The 20,059-nt window shown below is 41.3% G+C and overlaps 1 protein-coding gene across 2 annotated transcripts in view; it reads right to left on the bottom strand.

The window, feature by feature from the left end:
* Nucleotides 1-84: 84 nt before the first annotated feature.
* BTBD7 (BTB domain containing 7) overlaps nt 85-20,059 on the bottom strand; it is a 79,328-nt gene continuing 59,353 nt past the window's right edge. For both annotated transcript variants that reach the window (XM_037504006.2, XM_054692794.1), the window contains 6 exons: nt 17,771-17,931; nt 14,933-15,076; nt 13,251-13,440; nt 9,234-9,412; nt 7,403-7,849; nt 85-5,254 (listed from right to left, as the gene is read on the bottom strand). In XM_037504006.2, the coding sequence (XP_037359903.1) occupies nt 4,448-5,254; nt 7,403-7,849; nt 9,234-9,412; nt 13,251-13,440; nt 14,933-15,076; nt 17,771-17,931 (1,928 nt within the window). In that variant the 3' untranslated portion in view covers nt 85-4,447. The remainder of the gene's footprint in view (nt 5,255-7,402; nt 7,850-9,233; nt 9,413-13,250; nt 13,441-14,932; nt 15,077-17,770; nt 17,932-20,059) is intronic.

The raw sequence follows: 20,059 nt of genomic DNA, 5'->3' as shown, positions 1-20,059 counted from the left end.
GGGGCAGCTTCGCCTAGTCAGTCCTCCCAGGCCGGCCCAGGAGCGTCGCGGCAGGGGAGCCGGCCACACTGCCAGAACAGACTCTCCAACTCAGCAGGTTCTATACAAGCCGTTTATTTGAAATGCCAACTATGTGCGGGATAGTCAGTGGTACATGCTCATCAGTAACAGTAGAAAAATAGAACCAGTGAAAACCTTTGTACAACCGTGATGATACTCATAAGAGAACGTATCGTTTTACAATGCTTCACACGGACCAATTCAAGTCTGGAGGTACCTAAATAAAAATACTATATATTTCTTTAAAAAACACTATGTACAATTGAAGCGTAAACAAGTTTTACAAAGTACTAGTTATGCAGGTTGTAGAAAACACTTGCATAGGACAGGAAATCAGTTTAAGAAAAATTTCTGAGCCTTTAGCATTGAAGGCACTTGACTTTATACCAGTAACAGCACAACCACAAGAAATGCAGTGTTGGAGAAGATACCACCTCTTGGAAGTAAAGCTGTGGCACAGAAACAGCACATGGAGTGGGGAATCTTTGTCTTTCAGCCGCCCCGTCTCAGGGCAGGCTGCTGGGGCCGCCTGCCCGTGGAACCCAGGTGCGCAGCTGGTGTGGGGCACAACGAAGCGTCCAGAGCGCCCGAGCTCGCCTCTGAGACAGAACCCACATGAGCACGCGAACACGAGGTTATTTTCAAGACACACACGTGCAAGTCATCGTTCTACAGAAACAGCCACAGCATTATAATATTCAGAATATGGAAGATTGACACACAGTTTTGGGTTTTTTAGAGGAAAAAAAAATCAAAAGACTTGCCAACACAACAATTACATGACAGCTACTGCAATCAGACGAAAAGACAACATTTCATAAAACATTGTTCACATGAGTGTTAATGGAAAACAGTAAAATACCTTTTAGCGGTGTGTGTGGTAATTCTTTTAGTAAGATGATCTATAATGAGGTTTCAAAGTAAATTCTTAGTAGACAAAGTAAACCATTGCAGAACCGGGAATAGCACCCATCACTGCTATTTTAACAGTAATTTTCAGCAGAAACTTGAAAGTCAACTCAATTTTTTAAAAAGTCAAATAAACGTATCCCTTTAACGTGAGTTCTTAGCTGGAAACATGAATGCCTTAGAATTGCAAAATGAGTATCTTACATGTGTTTCATGAAACACATTTTCCCTACAGGGCAGATTAAACATTATGAAAAATGTATTTTGCGGAGTAGTTACTGAGAATGCTAATCCTTCACTCAAGAGCCTGACAGAGGTCACCGTGTGTCCCCTGCTGCTGCTGCATCCCTCAGCCCTTCGTACTCCGAATCACCACCTCAGTTCCAATGGACAAGTCCTGCCTATTGCTAGAACTTGAACAAGTCAAAAACAAATTCTATAAAAGACAGCAATTGTTGTAAGTTTCTGAGGAAGCAAAAAAAACAAAAACAAAAACAAAAACAAAACAAAACAAAGTGTCACTGAGTTCTTTGTAGAGTTAAATATAAAAGAACTCATTGAAAACCCTTAAAATTTAACTGGTTATCAAAATGTCAGGAGAGTTGGGGTCTAGGGACGCGTGGCTAGAAAAAGCTCCAGGGGTATGATACACGGAAAACTACTACTCAGGAGTAACCTTTGTTTTTCATGCTGCTACTTTCTCCCCCTTAGGGGCCACAGGTGACTTTGAACTTACAACAGTCACCAAAATCACAAAAATATAAGGAACAGACCAAGAGCATCGTGAAGAAAGGTGGCTCTTCATTTTCCGCTCCTGGATCTACATGGGAATTCTCCGACCCCGACACAGAGGGCACCGAAGGTGGATTGTCTGCGGCCTGATTGTCTGTGGCCTCAAGAGGAGATCTGGTGTTTTGAGATTTGGTTCTCGTGACATTTCCATGCCAAGTAAAATGCCAGTTCCTGGGGCCTAAATTTGATGGTATACCTATATATACATTTTTTTTCTGAGAACAGTCTTACGTAGACTTCACATTTATCTTAGTACAGCATCAAAAGATGAAAAGACTTTAATGCTTAGTAATAAGCATTAAAAGAGATTGAATAGATGGGTTCAAAGGCCACCTGCCCTATTCACCACCCTTCACAGACACACACAACCACGTCCCTTTACCTTCTGCAGGTGCCATCAGTCCACACTGCTGTGGAGTAAAGCAGTTTCTCTACACGCAGTTAGCCAGGTAACAGAGTAAGTCATACCTTCATAAATAAAATAAAGCTATGAATAGTGGCCACTTATTTTACAATTACATCCTGGGGATATGAAAGAATATTTAATAAACTTTCAGAAAAGTGAGTGTGTGGCATCAAGGCTCTGCGCTGCAGTTTTTAAAAAACAGGTCAAAGATGAGAAAGTACTTTCCCGCCCGAACTAACTCTGCCCAGTCTTATTTGCAGCCTCGGCTGAATTCAGAACAGAAATTTAAAATTGGATCCAAATAACGCTCATCAGCAGTGTGTAGCAAGACACACACACACGCACACACACGAAGCAATATGGCGGAATGAACAACTTTTGCTTCTGAAGAGACAGACTGAGATTGGCTTTAAAAGACACCATCCTCTATTACAAGAGTTAAACTTCCTAAAAAACAAGAATCCTATGTTGTTCTATCTTTAAAAAAAAGGAGCCTCCAAGGTGACGCGCAGCCGACTTACAGTAGATTAGTGCTGGCTCTGCAGTGGGGCCCGGCGCGCGCCGGCTCGCTCTGCGCCGACCGTGAGCAGGGGCGGGTCGGTGGGCGCCCGACGTGCCTCCCATCTTCGAGACTATTACTGTTAGGATTTTTTAAAATATCAGATTATTCCTGAGTGTATATCCACAGGGTAAAGTAGGAAAAGTCTGTAAGAGAAACTACAGTTTCAGGAGAAATCAGAGTTGTTGACACCCAATAGAAACCTATTTACTTAAAAGTGCATGTAATTCATTTATATGGTAGCTTGTAAAGGCTGCCTAGCCCTGCATAGTTTTTAGAGTGAGTGTGAGTGATTCCTAGTTATCTATATAGGCTTACATATATATATACACACACACACATACATAGGAAAGAGGCCCCCGAACAGCCTTCACGTGAGGGAATGTTCAGAAAGCCTCTTTTCTTCTAAGTGCTACGATTGTGTGTGTATGCGTGTGTAAAAATACAAAGTGAGTGCTCAAATAATGTTGAAGTGATTAAAAAACTCAAATACTAAATATATTTACATTGGAGAGTAAGGAAGAAACAGTCCTTAGCTCACACATTGCCCTTCCAAGGGAGAGAATCCTAAAGATCCCATGTGCTCAGTGGTTTAGCGGAATCCCAAACCAGCGTCCCCAGTGGAGTTCAAGTAGGACATGTAGTGTTTCACTGCAAAAAAAAAAAAAAAAAAAAAAATTCCTCTTTCTTTTCTGGTGACAAAGCATTATGCATTACGCAACAACTGTTTATGGGACACCAAAATCCAGACGCACTGAAAAACACTTAAAAGAAAACATATGCTTACGAACACCAAACGACATCCGGAAGACTGAAGCCCTTTTTGTTTTTGTGTTTTTTCCCCACAGAGAGCAAGACAACTGAAGGCAGCAAGCAGTCATTGCCCGCTCAGCCGAGAGGGACGCTCAGAATCCGAAATCCCGCAGTCTCACCCCGAAGTTACTTCCAGACTTCCGCTGCTTTATGACTCCAGAACCTGCAGTTATTCTGGCAGCGTCCATGCTGTGAGCAAAGCAGCAGCTGGAGCCTGGGTACAAAAGGCTTTACTCCTTTCTGCTGTTTACCGAACTAGAAAACTTCAGGATCCTGAAGGGGCTCCCGCTGGAGGAATGAAGACCAGCCCCAAGACCAGCCCCCAAGACTTATTTTAAAAAATGACAGTGGATTATGGAGGTTGAGCAGGGAAGATTTCTGAACTAAAACAGTGACTGAAAAGAGAGGAGCATTTTGATGTGCTGTTCTTTGGAATTTCTATAATTAAAAATAAACACAGAACTATTTCGTAAGAAAATACATCTTGGTGTGCAGTTCAATGCACTTGGAAACTGGGAGATGAAAGGTAAAATGCAAAAAAGTATGAAAATACAGTCCTTTCAATGTGGCAATAAAGTGTTTAACATACTGATATAAAATCAATACAGATAAAATAAAAGTACAAGTGCAAAAAAATTCCATCATTTGTTAAGAGAAAAAAAAGTGCCAGCCTGCTTGCTCTTAAAAATTGCTTCCCCACACAATTGTTCAAACACAAAACAGATGCAGCATTCAAAACAACCCTCTTAGCATGCCACGTCTAATAAACATGTATATACAAAAACTGGAATAAAATAACGTGAGACTAAGTTATCCGCTGGCATCGATAGGCTGGTCTCTAAGTTGTCGGGTCACATCAGGAAATGGGATGTTTCACATCTCAGGCACAGACGACGTGGAGGTTGCTCTCAGAGGGCGGACTTTTTGTAGAGGAAGTCGGGCTTGTTCGGTGACCTCCTTCCTCTGCTCATCGAATCTTCCCGTTCCAGCTCTGCGTTTCGCTGAGTTCCGTGGCCCAGAGACTCGCTGTCTGCCATTCTTCTCCCGGATCTCTCCTCTGGAGCTTCAGAGCTACATGCAGAATGTGAAGGTCTGCTAGAAGTCAGCCCAAAAGTCAAGTCCGTTTCTACTGCTGTTCGTCCCCGGACATGGGCTGGACCGCTGCCAGCACTGTCTGGGGCTGCCGAAGGAAAGTCTGCCCGCTGCGGAGGTTGCTCAACGACATCGAGGTGTATCGGCTCATTCTTCTGCCTGTGCATATGCCCGTCCGGGGAAAGTGGATACTCTCTCCTACCTTCTTCCTGCTTTTTAGGAGAGGTCTGGTAGGCTGACTTTAAGCCACCTGGTGATGCCTTATTGTGGCTATACAAGTCGGGACCAAGATACCCACCATGTGAAGGGGAAGGGGTGTGTCGGCCAGGAGCTGGAGTAGAAGGTCTGCAAGCAGCATTTGAGAAGTCATAGAAGTCTGGATATTCCTGCTGATTTTCACGAGCATCTGTTTTTTGCTCTAGCATGTGTTTCTTTCGAGAAGTGTGTATATGTCTCTGTGGAATACATGATAGATGCTGGGGAGGCCCCGGTCCTACTTCAGAAGCTGACTGGCTTAATTCTGTATCGACAGCAAGTTCTGGAAGCATCCTGTCCTTGAGGGACAGTGTGGACACGCCCATGGCGATGTCTGGCATTAGATCATTGAGCACAGGTTGCGTACACTGCAAACAGATACAGAAGCAGGGGGATTAAAAAACAAAAGGCCCACAAGTTCCTCTTTGTAAGAATGATGTTCATCGCCTTTGTCTCATTAGAAAAGTAATCCATGCTTATTTGTAAAAATGATAAAAATATAGAAAACAAAGGCAGAGCCCCCCCACCTTTAGCTTTTCAAGGTATTTTTCTGACCTTTTTTTCCCTTTGCACAATATTACTCATTTTAATAAAATGTAATGCATATAAAATTTGGTAACTAAATTTTCTTTGACATTACCAGTTAAATCACTGTAATATCCCACTGGATCAATGAGACATGACTTAATTAACCATTCTCCCACTGTTACATATTAAGGTTGTTTCCAATTGCAATCAAGATTGCAATGAGCATTCAAATACCTCTTAAGAGTTTTATTTAAGGGGTCTCCCTGGTGGCCTGGGGGTTAAATCTCAGCACTATAACCACTGAATTCGATCCCCAGCCAGGGAGCTGACCCATATGTGGCACAGCTGACCTCTCCTGCCTCGCCTGCTGCTCCCCTCAGCAGTGGATTTCAGTCAGTCTGCCTGTTCTACTCCCCACTCTGTCTCTGGTGAATGCTCTCACCTCCTGCATCTCTGGCCTACACCCCAGCTCTTCTACACAAATTTTTTTTTTTTTTAAATTAAGAGTTTTATTTAAAATATAAAACAAAATCTTTTGAATTGTAGAGCCCAGGGCTAATAGGATGGAGGTTTGGTTTATCAAACACTATCAACCTTTGCTGTTTCTTTTTTGGGAGGTGGGGGTGGGCAGCGGGGAGAGCAGGGAAGGAGGTATAGAAAGCAAAGGTCACAATTTGAACCACACCAAGGTCTACTATAGTCCATAGATTTCAAATCATATTTTAATGAAGATTTCCTGAATCTTTTGTTTTCCTCTATAATGAATGTTACTAATGGCATGTAACTGAGGAGGACTTTTATGACATCCTGCCCCAATGTATTGTAATTTATATTATATAAAACAAAATTCAATCCCTAACGCAATGCAAAATAAAGCAAAGAATTCTCCCTTCATTTACCAGCTGCTCATACTTGCTACTGTGCCCAGTCAGAGGGCTTTGATGGGCAGCCTGCCAGAGCAGGGACATGAATGAGGACCACTTTTCAGCCCCTTTTATTTTTTTTTTTAAAGATTTATTTATTTATTTACACAAGCACTGGATACAGTCAGAAGCGTGGGAGGGTGAGAGAATTCACCAGAGCCAGAATGGAGAGCAGAGCAGGCAGAGTGACGAAATACACTGCTGAGGGGAGCAGTGGGCGGCAGGAGAGGTCTGTGCAACATGTGGGACCCTCACTCTGCGGCCGGGGATCGAACAGGTGCTGCAGAGGCTGCGGGCAGCCTCCCAACCCAGCGCTCAACTGCTGCACCACCAGGTAGGCCCCCATTTTTTTTTTTACGATTTATTTATTTATGCATACAAGAGCTGGGGTACGGGCCAGATATGTGGGGGGTGAGAGGATTCACCAGAGACAGAGTGGGGAACAGAACAGACAGACTGCCTGCCTGAAACACACTGCTGAGGGGAGCAGCGAGGGAGACAGGAGAGGTCAGCCGCGCCATGTGGGTTGCTCCCTGGCTGGGGATCGAACTCGTGCTGCAGAGGCTGCGGATTGCTTCATAGTGTGGTACTTAACCCCTTGCGCCACCATGGAGGTCCCTCAGCCCATTTTTTGAATGGGGTTGTCTCCTCCCTTCTTGTTCCGACTGTTATTCTCAGTTCCAAGTAACCTGCCATTCAAAGCATTTGGGAGAACTGAACTGAAGTCAGGAAGAGCTCCTAGACATGAGCTTGAGTAGAACATTATGAAACTGGTGTCATCCAGTGACCTTGCCTTTCCCCAAAACCTGTGAATAAACTTACAGGTAAGACACTTAACTTCTCGCACCAAGTACACCTCTAGTCTCTCTAGTCTCTCTTCCCTGTCCTTCCGCATTCACCTACACCAGGCATTTCTTTCTCTTTCCATGTCCCTCAGGTCCATGCCTCAGCTTGTTAGTAACTTCTGGGCACTGCTGAGTCCAGCAGGGCTCCTGGGGCCAGGGACTCACTTCTAACATTCCACCAACTTTTTATTTTAGGTAAGTTATTGAAGTTCCAACCTACCACTTGTTTCTCAACTGCTGCTGCTGTGGAGGCAGCGGCAGCGGCAGCAGCAGCTACCGTCTGTCTCCCCAGGCCTGTGGTGTTGGTACAATCAGGTGCTGCTGCTTTAACACCTGGCAGATAGACGGGAGGGGGGCCAGCTTTAGGAGCGGTTCTGGAGTGAAACAGCGAGTGATTGCAGGGATAAGAAAACGAACGTGAAGGATGCTGATTGGGAGGTCTCTGTTTCCAGCCTGCTTTGAGCTGATTGTGGATTGGAGTAGCTGGGGGGTGGTATGGAGGTGGTGGAGGCGGCAAGGGTGGATGGAAGGCCACAAAAGAGTCCAGATCTGTAAACATGGTTTCCGCAGTAGGGGTACTGTTAACTCGACATCTCCCAGACTGTCTCATTGTCAAGAGCGGACTTTCATCCCCAAAGCGTTCATCAGGAAAGAACTTGTGAGGATTCTAGGATTAAAAGCAAAAAAGGTAATTGTTAAGATTTCCTAGATGGAAATTCACAGGCTGAGTTAAATGAGTCCTGAAGAAAACCACATTCAGCAGGAGCAGAAAGCAAACCATACCAAGAAAAAATGACCTTGATAACAGTGCACTAGGGCAGCGTGCAGTCTACATTGCCTGAGGGCGCCATCACAGAGAGCACTTACCTGAATATTCCAGCAAGCAGGTCAATAATCTCTTGCAAGAGATTACATGTTAATGCAAATAATAATAATAGTAATAATAAACCTAACCTTTGTTAAGAAAATTAAATTACCATTAAACACCAAAGGAGGAAAAAAGCACGTAATGGCATCCTCCCAGAGTTCTCTGACAAAGCATGTGTTCATTCTTTGTCTGAAATAAAAGGAAAATATGATTCCCTACCTATTACAGATAACCATTTGATTAACATTTTAGTAAACATTATTGGCAATACTTAAATTACAAAACTTTAATAAAATTTAAGATACAGTTCAGAATGGCAAAGAGAACAGAAATAAGTAGAAAATAAGACCATTTTAGGGATGGAAATCCTAGCAAAACTGAACATCAGAGACCCACAAATGGCCTTCTTCCTACAACCAGTGCAGCTCTCAGGCTAATGGTGTGGGTGTTGAAGCGACAAGAAAACACTTCAATCACTCAACGAGATGAAATATTTATTTTAGGGTCTGATTTAGTGGCTGTGAGCAGAGTACTTTGTACTTTCTACCTCTGTTTCAAAACCAATGCTATTTATTGCATTATGTACCTAATAATTACTGGAAATGTGGTTTTATTTTTTTCCGCTAGCTAAAAAAACCACTCATTCCTTGATTTTTAAGCTCACAGGATTTAAAACCACAGCCAAAATTTCTTGAAATAAGGGGAAGGAGACGTGCACCTGGAAGTAGTATTAGTAGGCCAACCTGGAAATGCAGCCACCAGACCAGGGAAGAAAGAAAGGCATGGAGGGGCAGGATTTTATATTTTCTCTTTTACCCTCTTGGGCACACACACCATGAACTTCAGCATCACCACTGGCAAGGGACACAGCTGTTGTGAGTTATATTCAGCAACTCTTACCTCCACAATAATCCATTTACAGGTAAGGGAGCTGACTGACGCTCCAGAGTCACTAGGTGACTTGCTCAAAGCCTACTAGCTGACCAGCAGCTGAGCCAGAAGAGACCCAGCTCTCATGGGAAGGGTGGGGAGAAGGAATGGACACTTTCAGGTGATCCGAGAAGCCAGAGGCTGTGCAAGGGTTAAGTACGCGCTCAGAGGGCTCCTTGGGAGGACTGAAATATCGCCTGTGCGATGATCAAGATTAAGGTCCCCTATTTAAATAATGGAAAGCTTTTCTTACCTGCAAGAGCTCTGCAGCAGCATCTGCGAGACCAAACTCTCTCAGCACTCGAATCTGAATTTCATAGCTGACGGTGGCCCCTTCACCGCAGTTCAGAGCGTAGGCTCTCTGCACCTGCTCGGTGTGTCGGAGTTCCTGCAGGCGTCTCACCATGTCTTTCATAATGAGGAGACGAGGAACTGCGGGAAGAAAAAAAGTGTGGAGGCAAAATACCTGAGTACACAAAAGACGTCCACTGCGCACAGGGGAAAAAGCATGTGTTTTCTTACACATTTCTTGCAGATACTTTAGCTTCCTGGCACCACACTCATTTATATACTTCCGGTTATTTGTCAAGGTAGGAAAATTTCACTGTGCCCAAATGGCTCTTGATCATCCCAAAGAACTCCTAAGCTGTATTAGGTTAGTACTAGCTGAAATAAGATTTTCCTTACATATATTCCCTCTGAATCTCAGGATATTTTGTAAGTCCTTTAAACACAGTGTTTTAAATTTAAGTATTTTTTTGAGTCCTGACTGCAGCGGAGAGTGGGCTCAGTTATTAGGGTACTCAAAGAGCTCTGGTTTTAGTGACATAAACTAAGAAAACCAGTCCAGTAAAGGGCCATCAGTGGTTATGGAGAGAAATACATGAAGGAAGCTTCTGGGATTCAGAGGAATGGGCTCCCAACCCAACTGCAGGCAGGGAGGGTGGCTTCCGACACAGGGTGAAGCCTGAGACTTGATGAACAAGGGGAGCAGAGGCAGGCACAGCACAGTGAAGGCTCTCTGAGAAGGATCGGCCACGTGCCAAAATGTCAAGTGTGAGACAACCTGGCACAAGCTGGTACAGCTAATAAAACGGAGGGTTCAAAGGTATAAACAAGAAGAGTATTGAGAGAGGTTAGAAAGATGGGTTAGGGCAGATTATGAAGGACCCAGTATGTCATGGTAAGGAATTTATATGGTCTCCCGTACAGCACAGGCAATGCCTGTGCAGGGGAAGGACAGGTCAGAGCTATGATGTGGGACTATACCCTGAGGCTTGTGTAAGGCAGGGGTGGGCAGAATGGCCTATCGAATAATAAATCACGTCTGCCACTTGTTTTCATAAGTCAAGTTTTACTGGCACCCAGCCATGCCCACTTGTTTAGGTATCAGCCATGCTGAATTGGCAGGGCTGAAGTGCTGCACAAAGCCTAAAATATTTGCTGTATCGAGCCCTTCACAGAAAGAGTTTGCTGATCCCTGATACAAAGGCCAGAATGGGAGTAAGGCGGGAGAGAGGAACAGGAACCTGGACAAGGGTGTGGCCAAGGGCTGGGGAAGAAGGGACAAATCTATACAAACCTATGAACCAAACTGAATTGCGTGGTCATTGATTATTACTTTTGGGAAGGGGGTTGTTGAATGCTTACTTTGTGCCGGGCAACTCCCACGCATGTACTCACGGCACTTCCTTAAATCTTGACAGCCACCTTAGAAAGGAGATACCCCCCACTGCACAGACAAGGAAATGAAAGCTCAGGGAAGCAAACAGTTTGTGGAATCACACAAATCAAGTGGCAGAACCAGGATTAAGAAACCAGGCATCTTCGCTAGTCTGGCACAGAGCTTTTCATTAGTGTGGTGGGCACAGAAAAGAAAGAATCAGGATGACACCAGACAGGGCCATGTCTCATTAGTTAAGCAACAGGAAAGACAAGTCATCTTTTTGAGTATATTTAACTGTAAGTGTCTTTGGGCTTTAGAGAGTCAATTCTAAGATTAAATTTTCTTGCTATTCAATTGTATTAACTCAAGCTTATAAAAACTGTGCTAATTACCACAGCTCCAAAATTTGCACACATCAGCTACAGAAACATTTCTTTGTATTATTATATAATGTATACTTTATTTTTTTGACTAATTTTTTATTTTTTATTTAATTTTCTTATTTATATATTTTTTACTCCTTCTTTCCTCCCTCTCTCCCTCCTTTTCTTTCTGCATACAAGAACTGGGGTACAGGCCAGAGGTGTGGGGGGAGGGGGTGAAAGGATTCACCAGAGACAGATTTGGGAACAGAACAGGCAGACTGACTGAAGTACACTGCTGAGGGGAGCAGCGGGGAGACAGGAGAGGTCTGCTGCGCCACGTGGGCAGCTCCCCCGGCTGGGGATCGAACTCGGTGCTGCAGTGGGTGCGGATAGCTTCACAGGTTGTGTCTTAACCCCTTGCACCACCAAGGAGGCCTTCATTGTTCATTTTTAAACAATGTTTGCTTTGCCTCCCACCCTCAGGTGTGGTGCCCATAATGTTTGCTTTGCCTCCCACCCTCAGGTGTGGTGCCCATAGAATTTCCTTCACCAATGCGCCCCTGCACCATCACCACAGCCCCCTGTGCTCCTCCCTCCCTCCCTCTGATCCCTCTCCCTCCTCCTCCCTCACAGGATGTCTCTGGCTTATAATTGTCTGTTTGCAATGTATACATTAAATAAATGTGTAGTGGCCAAATCTGAGAAGGCAACAATTGATCAGATGGTCCCAGAATAAAATGTACGCACTTAATTAAAAATTCTACCATTATATCTTTTATTTATCCTTAATTGGAACAGACATTTAAAAGCAGATAGTGAATAGCATCATTTCTAGCAATCCTCCAGTTGGCTTATTATTTTTAATCTTACAGTGTTACATGGCAAGAGCTATACAATTCCTGATGCTCAGATCACTATTGATTTTCTTACCTTAGAAACTGACACCAGACACTTTTGTTAAAGTGCTCAGAAGGTTTTGGACGTAACAGTATGTGGTTAATTTCCTCAGTCATAAGACAAAAGCCTTCACTCTAATAAAATTCACAGAGCAGATCTTAGGAAACTGATTAACTAGGGACTAATGGTGATAACATTTTGGGGGGCATATGTAGCCTCAAAGATGTTACATTTATAGGGCCTCCCCGGTGGTGCAGCGGTTGAGCGCTGGGTTGCAAAGCTGCCTGCAGCCTCTGCAGCGCCGGTTCGATCCCCGGCCACCGGGCGAGGCTCCCACATGGCGCGCAGACCTCTCCTGCCGCCCGCTGCTCCCCTCAGCAGTGTACTTCATCACTCTGCCTGCTCTACTCTCCACTCTGGCTCTGGTGAATTCTCTCACCCTCCCGCGCCTCTGACTGTACCCAGTGCTTGTATAAATAAATAAATAAATCTTTAAAAAAAAAAAAAAAAAAAAAAAAAAAGGGCCTCCCCGGTGGCGCAGCGGTTGAGCGCTGGGTTGCGAAGCTGCCTGCAGCCTCTGCTGCACCGGTTCGATCCCCGGCTGCTCCCCGGCCACCGGAGGAGGGTCCCACATGGCGCGCGGGCCTCTCCTGCCGCCCGCTGCTCCCCTCAGCAGTGTGCTTCGGTCCCTCTGCCTGCTCTGCTCCCCGCTCTGGCTCTGGTGAATTCTCTCACCCTCCCGCGCTTCTGACTGTACCCAGTGCTTGCATAAATAAATAAATAAATAAATAAATAAATAAATAAATAAATAAATAAAATAAATCTTTAAAAAAAAAAAAAAAAAAAGATGTTACATTTATAATACTATCCCCAAAGGGTCTTACAATGCAAAATATTCTATGCTGATAATAAATCAGAATTCCTCTAAATCAGTGGTGCTCAACAGGAGGTGATTTTTGTTTCTTTGGGCACTTAGTTATGTCCAGAAGCATCAAAATGTTTCTAAAAGGTTGTCACAACGGGTTGTGTTTGTATTCAAGCTTCTGGCACCCAGTGAGTCCAGGCCAGCAGTCTGTGAAAAGCTACAATGCACAAGACAGTTCCCCCCAAAGAGGCTAATCTATTCCTAAATGTCAAGAGGGCCAAGATTGAGCAGCACTGGAATAAACGGTAACTGAAAAACTGTACACATTTGCTAAAGCAAAATAAAACAAAACTTAGCTTGTAAGTATATATTCTTTAAGAAGAACAATGCACAATGGGTAGTGGAGAGTGGGGAGAAAATCAGCATATCTAAAGGTAAAACACAATCAGATTCTTCATTTAAATACAAATGCCTTACCTGGAATTTCATTGGCTACCACTGAAGGAGGGCTGGACTGGTTACTGCTGATCTGCTGGTGGCTGATCATGTGACAGCACTGGGGCACGGCATTACTGACCATGTAAAGCGTGTCTGGCACATTAGACATTCTAACCATTCGCAAACGTACAAGATCTGTTTGTTCCACCATCATCTCGTCTAGCACTGACTAAAATAACAATTCAGTATTAACAGAATTGGTCAACCCTTGATCTCTGTTAAATCACATTTGAAATAGATTATTATCATCATATAAAAAGAGAATTAATTTGCTCTTTCCAACATATAAAGTTTAAAATTAGCGATGAAAGGAGAAAGTACTGCAACCTCTTTAATTTTTAAGGAATCTTTTGGGACCATTTTTGAAGGAAACAATTATTTTTGACAACTTTGTTTTACTAATATATTTGAAATTTGGAGGGATATAAAATTACTCATAAATAAATTGTATATAAAATTACTATAAAGAAAATGTTTACATGGACTAATTATAAGATCCAACAAGTGCTCAAAATACATAATATTAAACACTGATATTAAATTCAACAGATTCTATCTCCAAACTGCAGCATGGGTAAAAATGACACAATATATAAAAATTGACTGGGAACAATTATCTACTTAAGCTTATGTTCAGCGATCTGAGGAACAGGGAAGTTCTAAGATGACTACTAGATTAGGTTACTGCTGTGTGAGACAGAGAGGATGGAGACAGTAGGTCTAGTTTATTACTGACCTTTTATGGCCAGACTTAACCTTTTGTAAAGGTCTCAGCTACCTGAGTGACTTTATGCACTGAACTTATTTCCAAAAGACCAGACCTAATCTTTCTGCTTTTCCCATGTTTTAGAACCATTTAAAATATCAACTTCTCAACAAAAGTTAGCCTATCATCCTTGTCAATAAAATAAACTTCTCACAATCCTTTCATACATCTTAAACTAGAGACCTCTGATAAAAACAAGAAAAGTATTAAGAAAACTTAATTAAAAACCCAAATATTGCTCTGTCTGTTAATTTATATCAAAAAGTTTAAGTGATTTCTGACTTTCAAAGACTGTCAGTTCCTCAAAAGGCCACCTCCATAGTTTCTTATGGCTGAATTCAGGTAATAAAATTTACAGTGTTTCATTTTCACATTATTCACATTACCTTCTCGGAAAGTTCTTTGTACTATAACACATAATGCCAACTACTTAACAGACCTGAAATTTTGTCTAAATTTATGTACTTATTCTAAAACTAAACACAATTTCCAAAAATTAGCCAATTACAGAAACAAGATTACGAGAAATCATGGCATTAGTTTACTTTACAAAGAAAGACAAAATATTTACAATCTTCTCAGAACACTTTCCCCATCTTGCAGATCACAAAACCACAGCATTTCAGTAAAAAGAAAAAAAAAAATTCAAATTAATTTGCAAGGCTACTAAAATGATAAAAGTTCAGTTTAACATGACCTAAGTTATAAAAATATGCTTGATAATTAAACATTTCAGAAAACTAGGCTGTTGAGAAACTGAACTAGAATTTACTTTCATTTCCCTTTTATTGGACATTGAGGCTATTTCCAAATATTTAAATAATACTAAGATAAATATCTTTCTGTTTATGGTTGGGAAGAAAGCAGCCTAGTATCTTGAAATGGTTTTCATTACCTTGGCTTCTTCCACGTAGGGCGAGAACAGACGAGGACGAACGTAAATTCCGGCATTCTTTTGTCGTAACCAGGCGTTCGACTTTCCACCTTCTGATGTAGGAAGCATATCTGATGGAGGGGTACTAATCAAGCCTCTTTTCATCTTGGGGGAAAAAAAATATATTTTTGATAAACTAGAGATTTGTGTAGCAAGACAAACTACTAACATAAAAATAATTATAACTATCAAAATGCCCTGACTTCACCTTCTAAATACGTACTTAGGATATACGTGAAATATAAAAATATTTTAAATGTTTAATAAAAAGAATTCAGCAATAAAAAAGTACTATAATTTCCCATTTTTCTCTAAATAGAGAAGTTGTGCTTTTTTTTTTTTATTATATTTTTTCCTTTTCTTATATCCTTGTTCTCAGAGCCTCAGGTGCAGTCCCCAGTTCTCCCACCACCACAGCAGGTGTGAGCCATCCCCGCAGCCCCTGGTGCTCTTCCCTCTCTTCTTCTGACCCCTCCCTCCCTGGATGTTTACTTTAAATCTATGGTCAGTTCACAAGTTCTGTCTTTTTAAATAGCTGAGGTTTTTAAAGTAAGAGCTATATTAATTAAAAATGTAATGAAGTAGACTAACTTTTTGAACTCTTAAACAAAAATCAATTTTCATTTCCCCGTACTCATCTAGCAACTAATTCCATCCTCACTTGGCTTCCCTTTGCCGCCCCCCCAAGACAAAACAAGAACATCCTGGGCCAGGCTGCTGTCTACAGTAAAGGGATATAGGCCTTCTGCACAGGGCAGGGGCAATAGGGGAGGCAGACCTGGCTCAAAACCTTACTCAAAAATGTGTGATATACACACTTTCTTTGACCTGCATCTCCCTGGAAGGGCTCCTGGATGCCCCTGGAGATGGGGCTCTACACAACTAACTAACCAACCTGCTGGCCAGTTTCCTTGCTTGTACCAGGAAAATATAAATCAAGAACCTACAGCTCATAAAGTGCTTATGAGGATTAAATGAAGGTGAGGCACAGTGCTGAGAGAGAGTATTATGGTCATGCCCTTGTTAGTAAACTTACCATGTATTTGGAAAGGAATTAAGAGTAGAGGTTAATATTTTCTAAGACTGCTAAACAAATTCTAAAATATATTTTCTAAACCAAATTCAGAATTCAATTTGATTTGGGGCCTCAAGTTTTAAACACAACCAGTTTCTCCAATATTACTGTTAAATACAGTAAATGTCTAACTGCAGCATTAGTTAAAATTGTTTTTAACTAATGTTATATATTATTTAGAAAGAGAAAATGTAATAATGTTGATGTATATTTCGTATAGTCTTCTTCAAATTAATTTTTACTTTATTCTAGAATACATAAGTCTACATATTTTATACCCTTCTTTTAAAAAATATATTTCATCATTAGCATTTTCCATGTTGTAATTATTAGTCTTTATAACTACTGTTTAGGGCAGCAAAACACTCTGGTGAATAACCGTACCATGATGTACTTTTATTTTCCTCGTTATTAGATATTTAGGTTATTTCCAAATACATAATGACAATGCTACCAAAACACTCGCTATCCTACTCCTATGGAGCAGTACTATTATTTTAAAAACTACTGGTTAATGGGTAATAAATGATAGATTACCATTTTATTTTGCTCTTTGGGGTGTGTGTGATTTTAGTGAGACTGGACATTGTTTCTAATCAGTGAGTCCATATTTAATTGTTTTCTTCTAGTATTCCCATCTTCAATTTAGTATTTAATTCTTCAGTCTAGCAGGGATGCAGCTTGCATGCAAGCGGAATGAGGGTTTACCTTTCAACATGTCTTTCCTTCCCCACCAACATTCAGTGTAGGACTACAATAATTTGCAAAAACGTGTTACCGTATGTTTGATTCTTAATTACTGGAATCTCTTGTCTGGGTTGTTGTCTTGTCTGTTATGCTAGTATCACAGATAAAATAGTATTCTAAAATATATTTTATATTCTGGAAGTTATCCTTCCTTCATTACGTTCTTTTTGAAGCACTTGAAAAAAATTCTTATCAGTTTTTTCCAGATTCCAAATATTAAACTTTTATGTTTCTGTGCAACTGAAAAAACCACCATGGTGTGTTTAAGATTAAAGTTATAAACCAATTTGTGAAGAAATTTTTATAACACTAATATGAACAATTATACGTGTTTTAAATTTGGCTTTAAAATTCATTCTTCCAGGCCTCCCCCGATGGCGCAGTGATTGAGCACTGGGCTGTGAAGCTGCCCGCAGCCTCGGCAGTGCCGGTTTGATCCCCGGCTGCCGGCGAGGGTCCCACATGGCGCGCAGACCTCTCCTGTCATGCCCGCTGCTCCCCTCAGCAGTGTATTTCGGTCCATCTGCCTGTTCTGTTCCCCACTCTGGCTCTGGTGAATTCTCTCACCAACCCCCCACCCCGACACTTCTTAACTGTACCAAGTGCTTGTATAAATAAATCTTAAAAAAAAAAAAAAATTCATTCTTCCTTTTTTACATTGAACCAATATCCCTCTCTCCTGTTCTAATTTATTGGTGTTCTTGAATAGTCTCCAAAGGTAATTTCTACCTTTTCTTTTGTGAATAAGGATCTATACTGATAAATGGCTGAATGAACTCCGCTAGAAACCATCCCCTGGGAAATGTGAGACATGCGCAACTCTCATCCACTAAACAATTATTGGCGCCACATGCCAGATGCTGGGAGCACAGTCTGATGCAAAACAGACATCGGCCTCTGTCCTCATGGAATTTATAGATTCGCAACATTCTGTAAGTAACAAAGTATTTACAATGATAACAAAGAAAGGCACTTACTGCATCACTTAGGACTTCACTGTTTATTGGTAAGATGTGGTCCATTCGCACAAAAGGTAAAAGAGAAGAAAGAATCTCTCTAAGCTCTTCGACATCCAGGTCTCGCCTTTTGACACCTCTTTTGTTCACACTGTGCGCAGTGCCACTCAGTAAGTTTGGCTCTAGGAGACAGAAAATGGTAAGTCTACCAAATCCAAATTCTCACAGAAAGTTTCTTTCTTCTCCATATACTTGCAGTAATACTCTTCATACTGATGAACATCTGCTTTCAAAAGGGTTATAAATAATTTGTATGTCTCAAGTTTACTTAATAGAAATGATTGTAAACAAAGAAAAAGCCTGGTATCAACAGTACAATGACATTCTTTAGAACTGTTCTGCACTAAAGAATAAAGGATTCTTTCCCAATACTAATTCAAAGGAGAAAAGATGACAACTGACTGAAATCTAGTCAGACCTAGAGCTTTTTCTTAATATTTCTCACTTTTTTTTGGCCTCCCTGGTGGCGCAGCGGGTTGAGCGCAGTGCTGTGAAGCTGTCAGCATCCTCCACAACACCGATTTGATTCCCGCCCAGAAGATTCCCACATGGTGCGGCAGACCACTCCTGTCTCGCCTGCTGCTCCCCTCAGCAGTGTATTTCGGTCCTTCTGCCTGTTCTGCTCCCTGCTCTGTCTCTGGTGGATTCTCTCACCCTCCCGTGCCTCTGGCCAGTATTCCAGTGCTTGTATAAATAAATCAATCTTTAAAAAAAATATTTCTCACTTTTGTGACCAGTTTTCAGTACAATAAGGGCATCACATGCCAAATGCTGTTTCTGGCTCTGGTAGGTTGCTAGGATATTATTTTTGAGAAACTAAGTTTGTGGTTGGAATCATTTAAAAGAAAATCATTCATGTAGGAAAATATTTTACTTCAGCCTTACTAAGAACTAATTCCATACTTAACAAGATATTACTTTCAAATTTTTTTTTTCCCCCCTAACGTAGCGGCATCTTGTTTTCAAATGAATTCTTAATCAAATCCCCAAACACGTAACAGGAAAGGGAAGAACCCTTATGTATGGAGGGGATCGAAACAAGGTGTGGGCTGGCTCACTTATCTTCCTGCTCATCTCTGTGGAAGAGCATTCCATTTTAACTAAATCTGAAAACTATTTTTTAAGTGAAATGTTCTCAAGTATAGTCATCTGTCCAAAATAATAGATATTTCATCATTACCAACCTATATCAATGAACAAGTCTATGGTCTAATAATGCAATGTTATATACAATTAATTCTTGTTATCTGGGATAGTTCTGTAGTATCACTTCAATTTAGTGAATACTGAGCCACTTGCCCCTAAGGGAAACACTAGTTAGGTTCCTAAGAGCCATTAGTCACATTTTTGTCAACTGATTTAAGATATGACCTTATTTTATGTGTTTCAATTTAAACACACCATACTAATAACACATGTGGACTCATTCACCTGAGGTCACAGTAAACAGTACTGTAACTCCTGTCTCAGTGGAGCTTTATCTAACACATATTTTTTCCACAAGACACACTCCCTTCTTGCACTTAGCAACACTAGTCAGCACTAACATTATGCTTTTTAAGCACCCCCAAACCTCATAAAAACATTACACCATATAGAATTTGGAAAGGGCACTTGTGTACAGTATGAAGGCAGAGTATTACCTTGTTCCACTATTAGCTGGGAATGTGTGATGGGATTCAAACTCGTGTCACTCTAAGTATGACTATAAAAGTGCCATGACTACTGGTTTTGGGGTTACAAATAAATTTTAGCAAGTACAAGAACTCATTAATACAGAAACTCGGAAGGTGGAGAACAGACTATATACTGGTGTTTGAAAAACACTCGAAATTAATAGTGGTTTTTATGTAAAAAAATTTCAATTTTCAGAACTTCTAAAGTCTATTGCAGGACACAGAGAAATAAACTATTTAATTTTTCTAATTAAAACATTTTTATTTGGATTTATTATACAGAAGAACATAATAATCTGTGAAGGAAGGCGCACAGGCATATGGACTAACCATAGGCATAAACACTGATAGAGAATCAGACTCAGAAGCTTCTAAGGTTAAAAGCCCACCTCCTACATAAGCTGCTTCCATCTCATCTGCTGTAAACCCAACTGGAAGTCATTCAAAAGTATTATTTCTCCTTTACCTTCCACAAAATTTTAAAATAAAAAACAGACAAGCTTTTTTGGGTGTGGTCATTCATTTTTACATCAAGGTAAAACTCAGATAACAAAACCGACTATGTTACATTTTC

The sequence above is a fragment of the Talpa occidentalis genome, unplaced genomic scaffold (assembly GCF_014898055.3).
Source record: "Talpa occidentalis isolate TD23 unplaced genomic scaffold, MPIMG_talOcc4v2.1 talOcc4.11, whole genome shotgun sequence".
NCBI classification, from domain to species: Eukaryota; Metazoa; Chordata; class Mammalia; order Eulipotyphla; family Talpidae; genus Talpa; species Talpa occidentalis.
The sequence above is the reverse complement of the archived record's forward strand: the minus strand, read 5'-3'. Positions and strand labels throughout refer to the sequence as shown.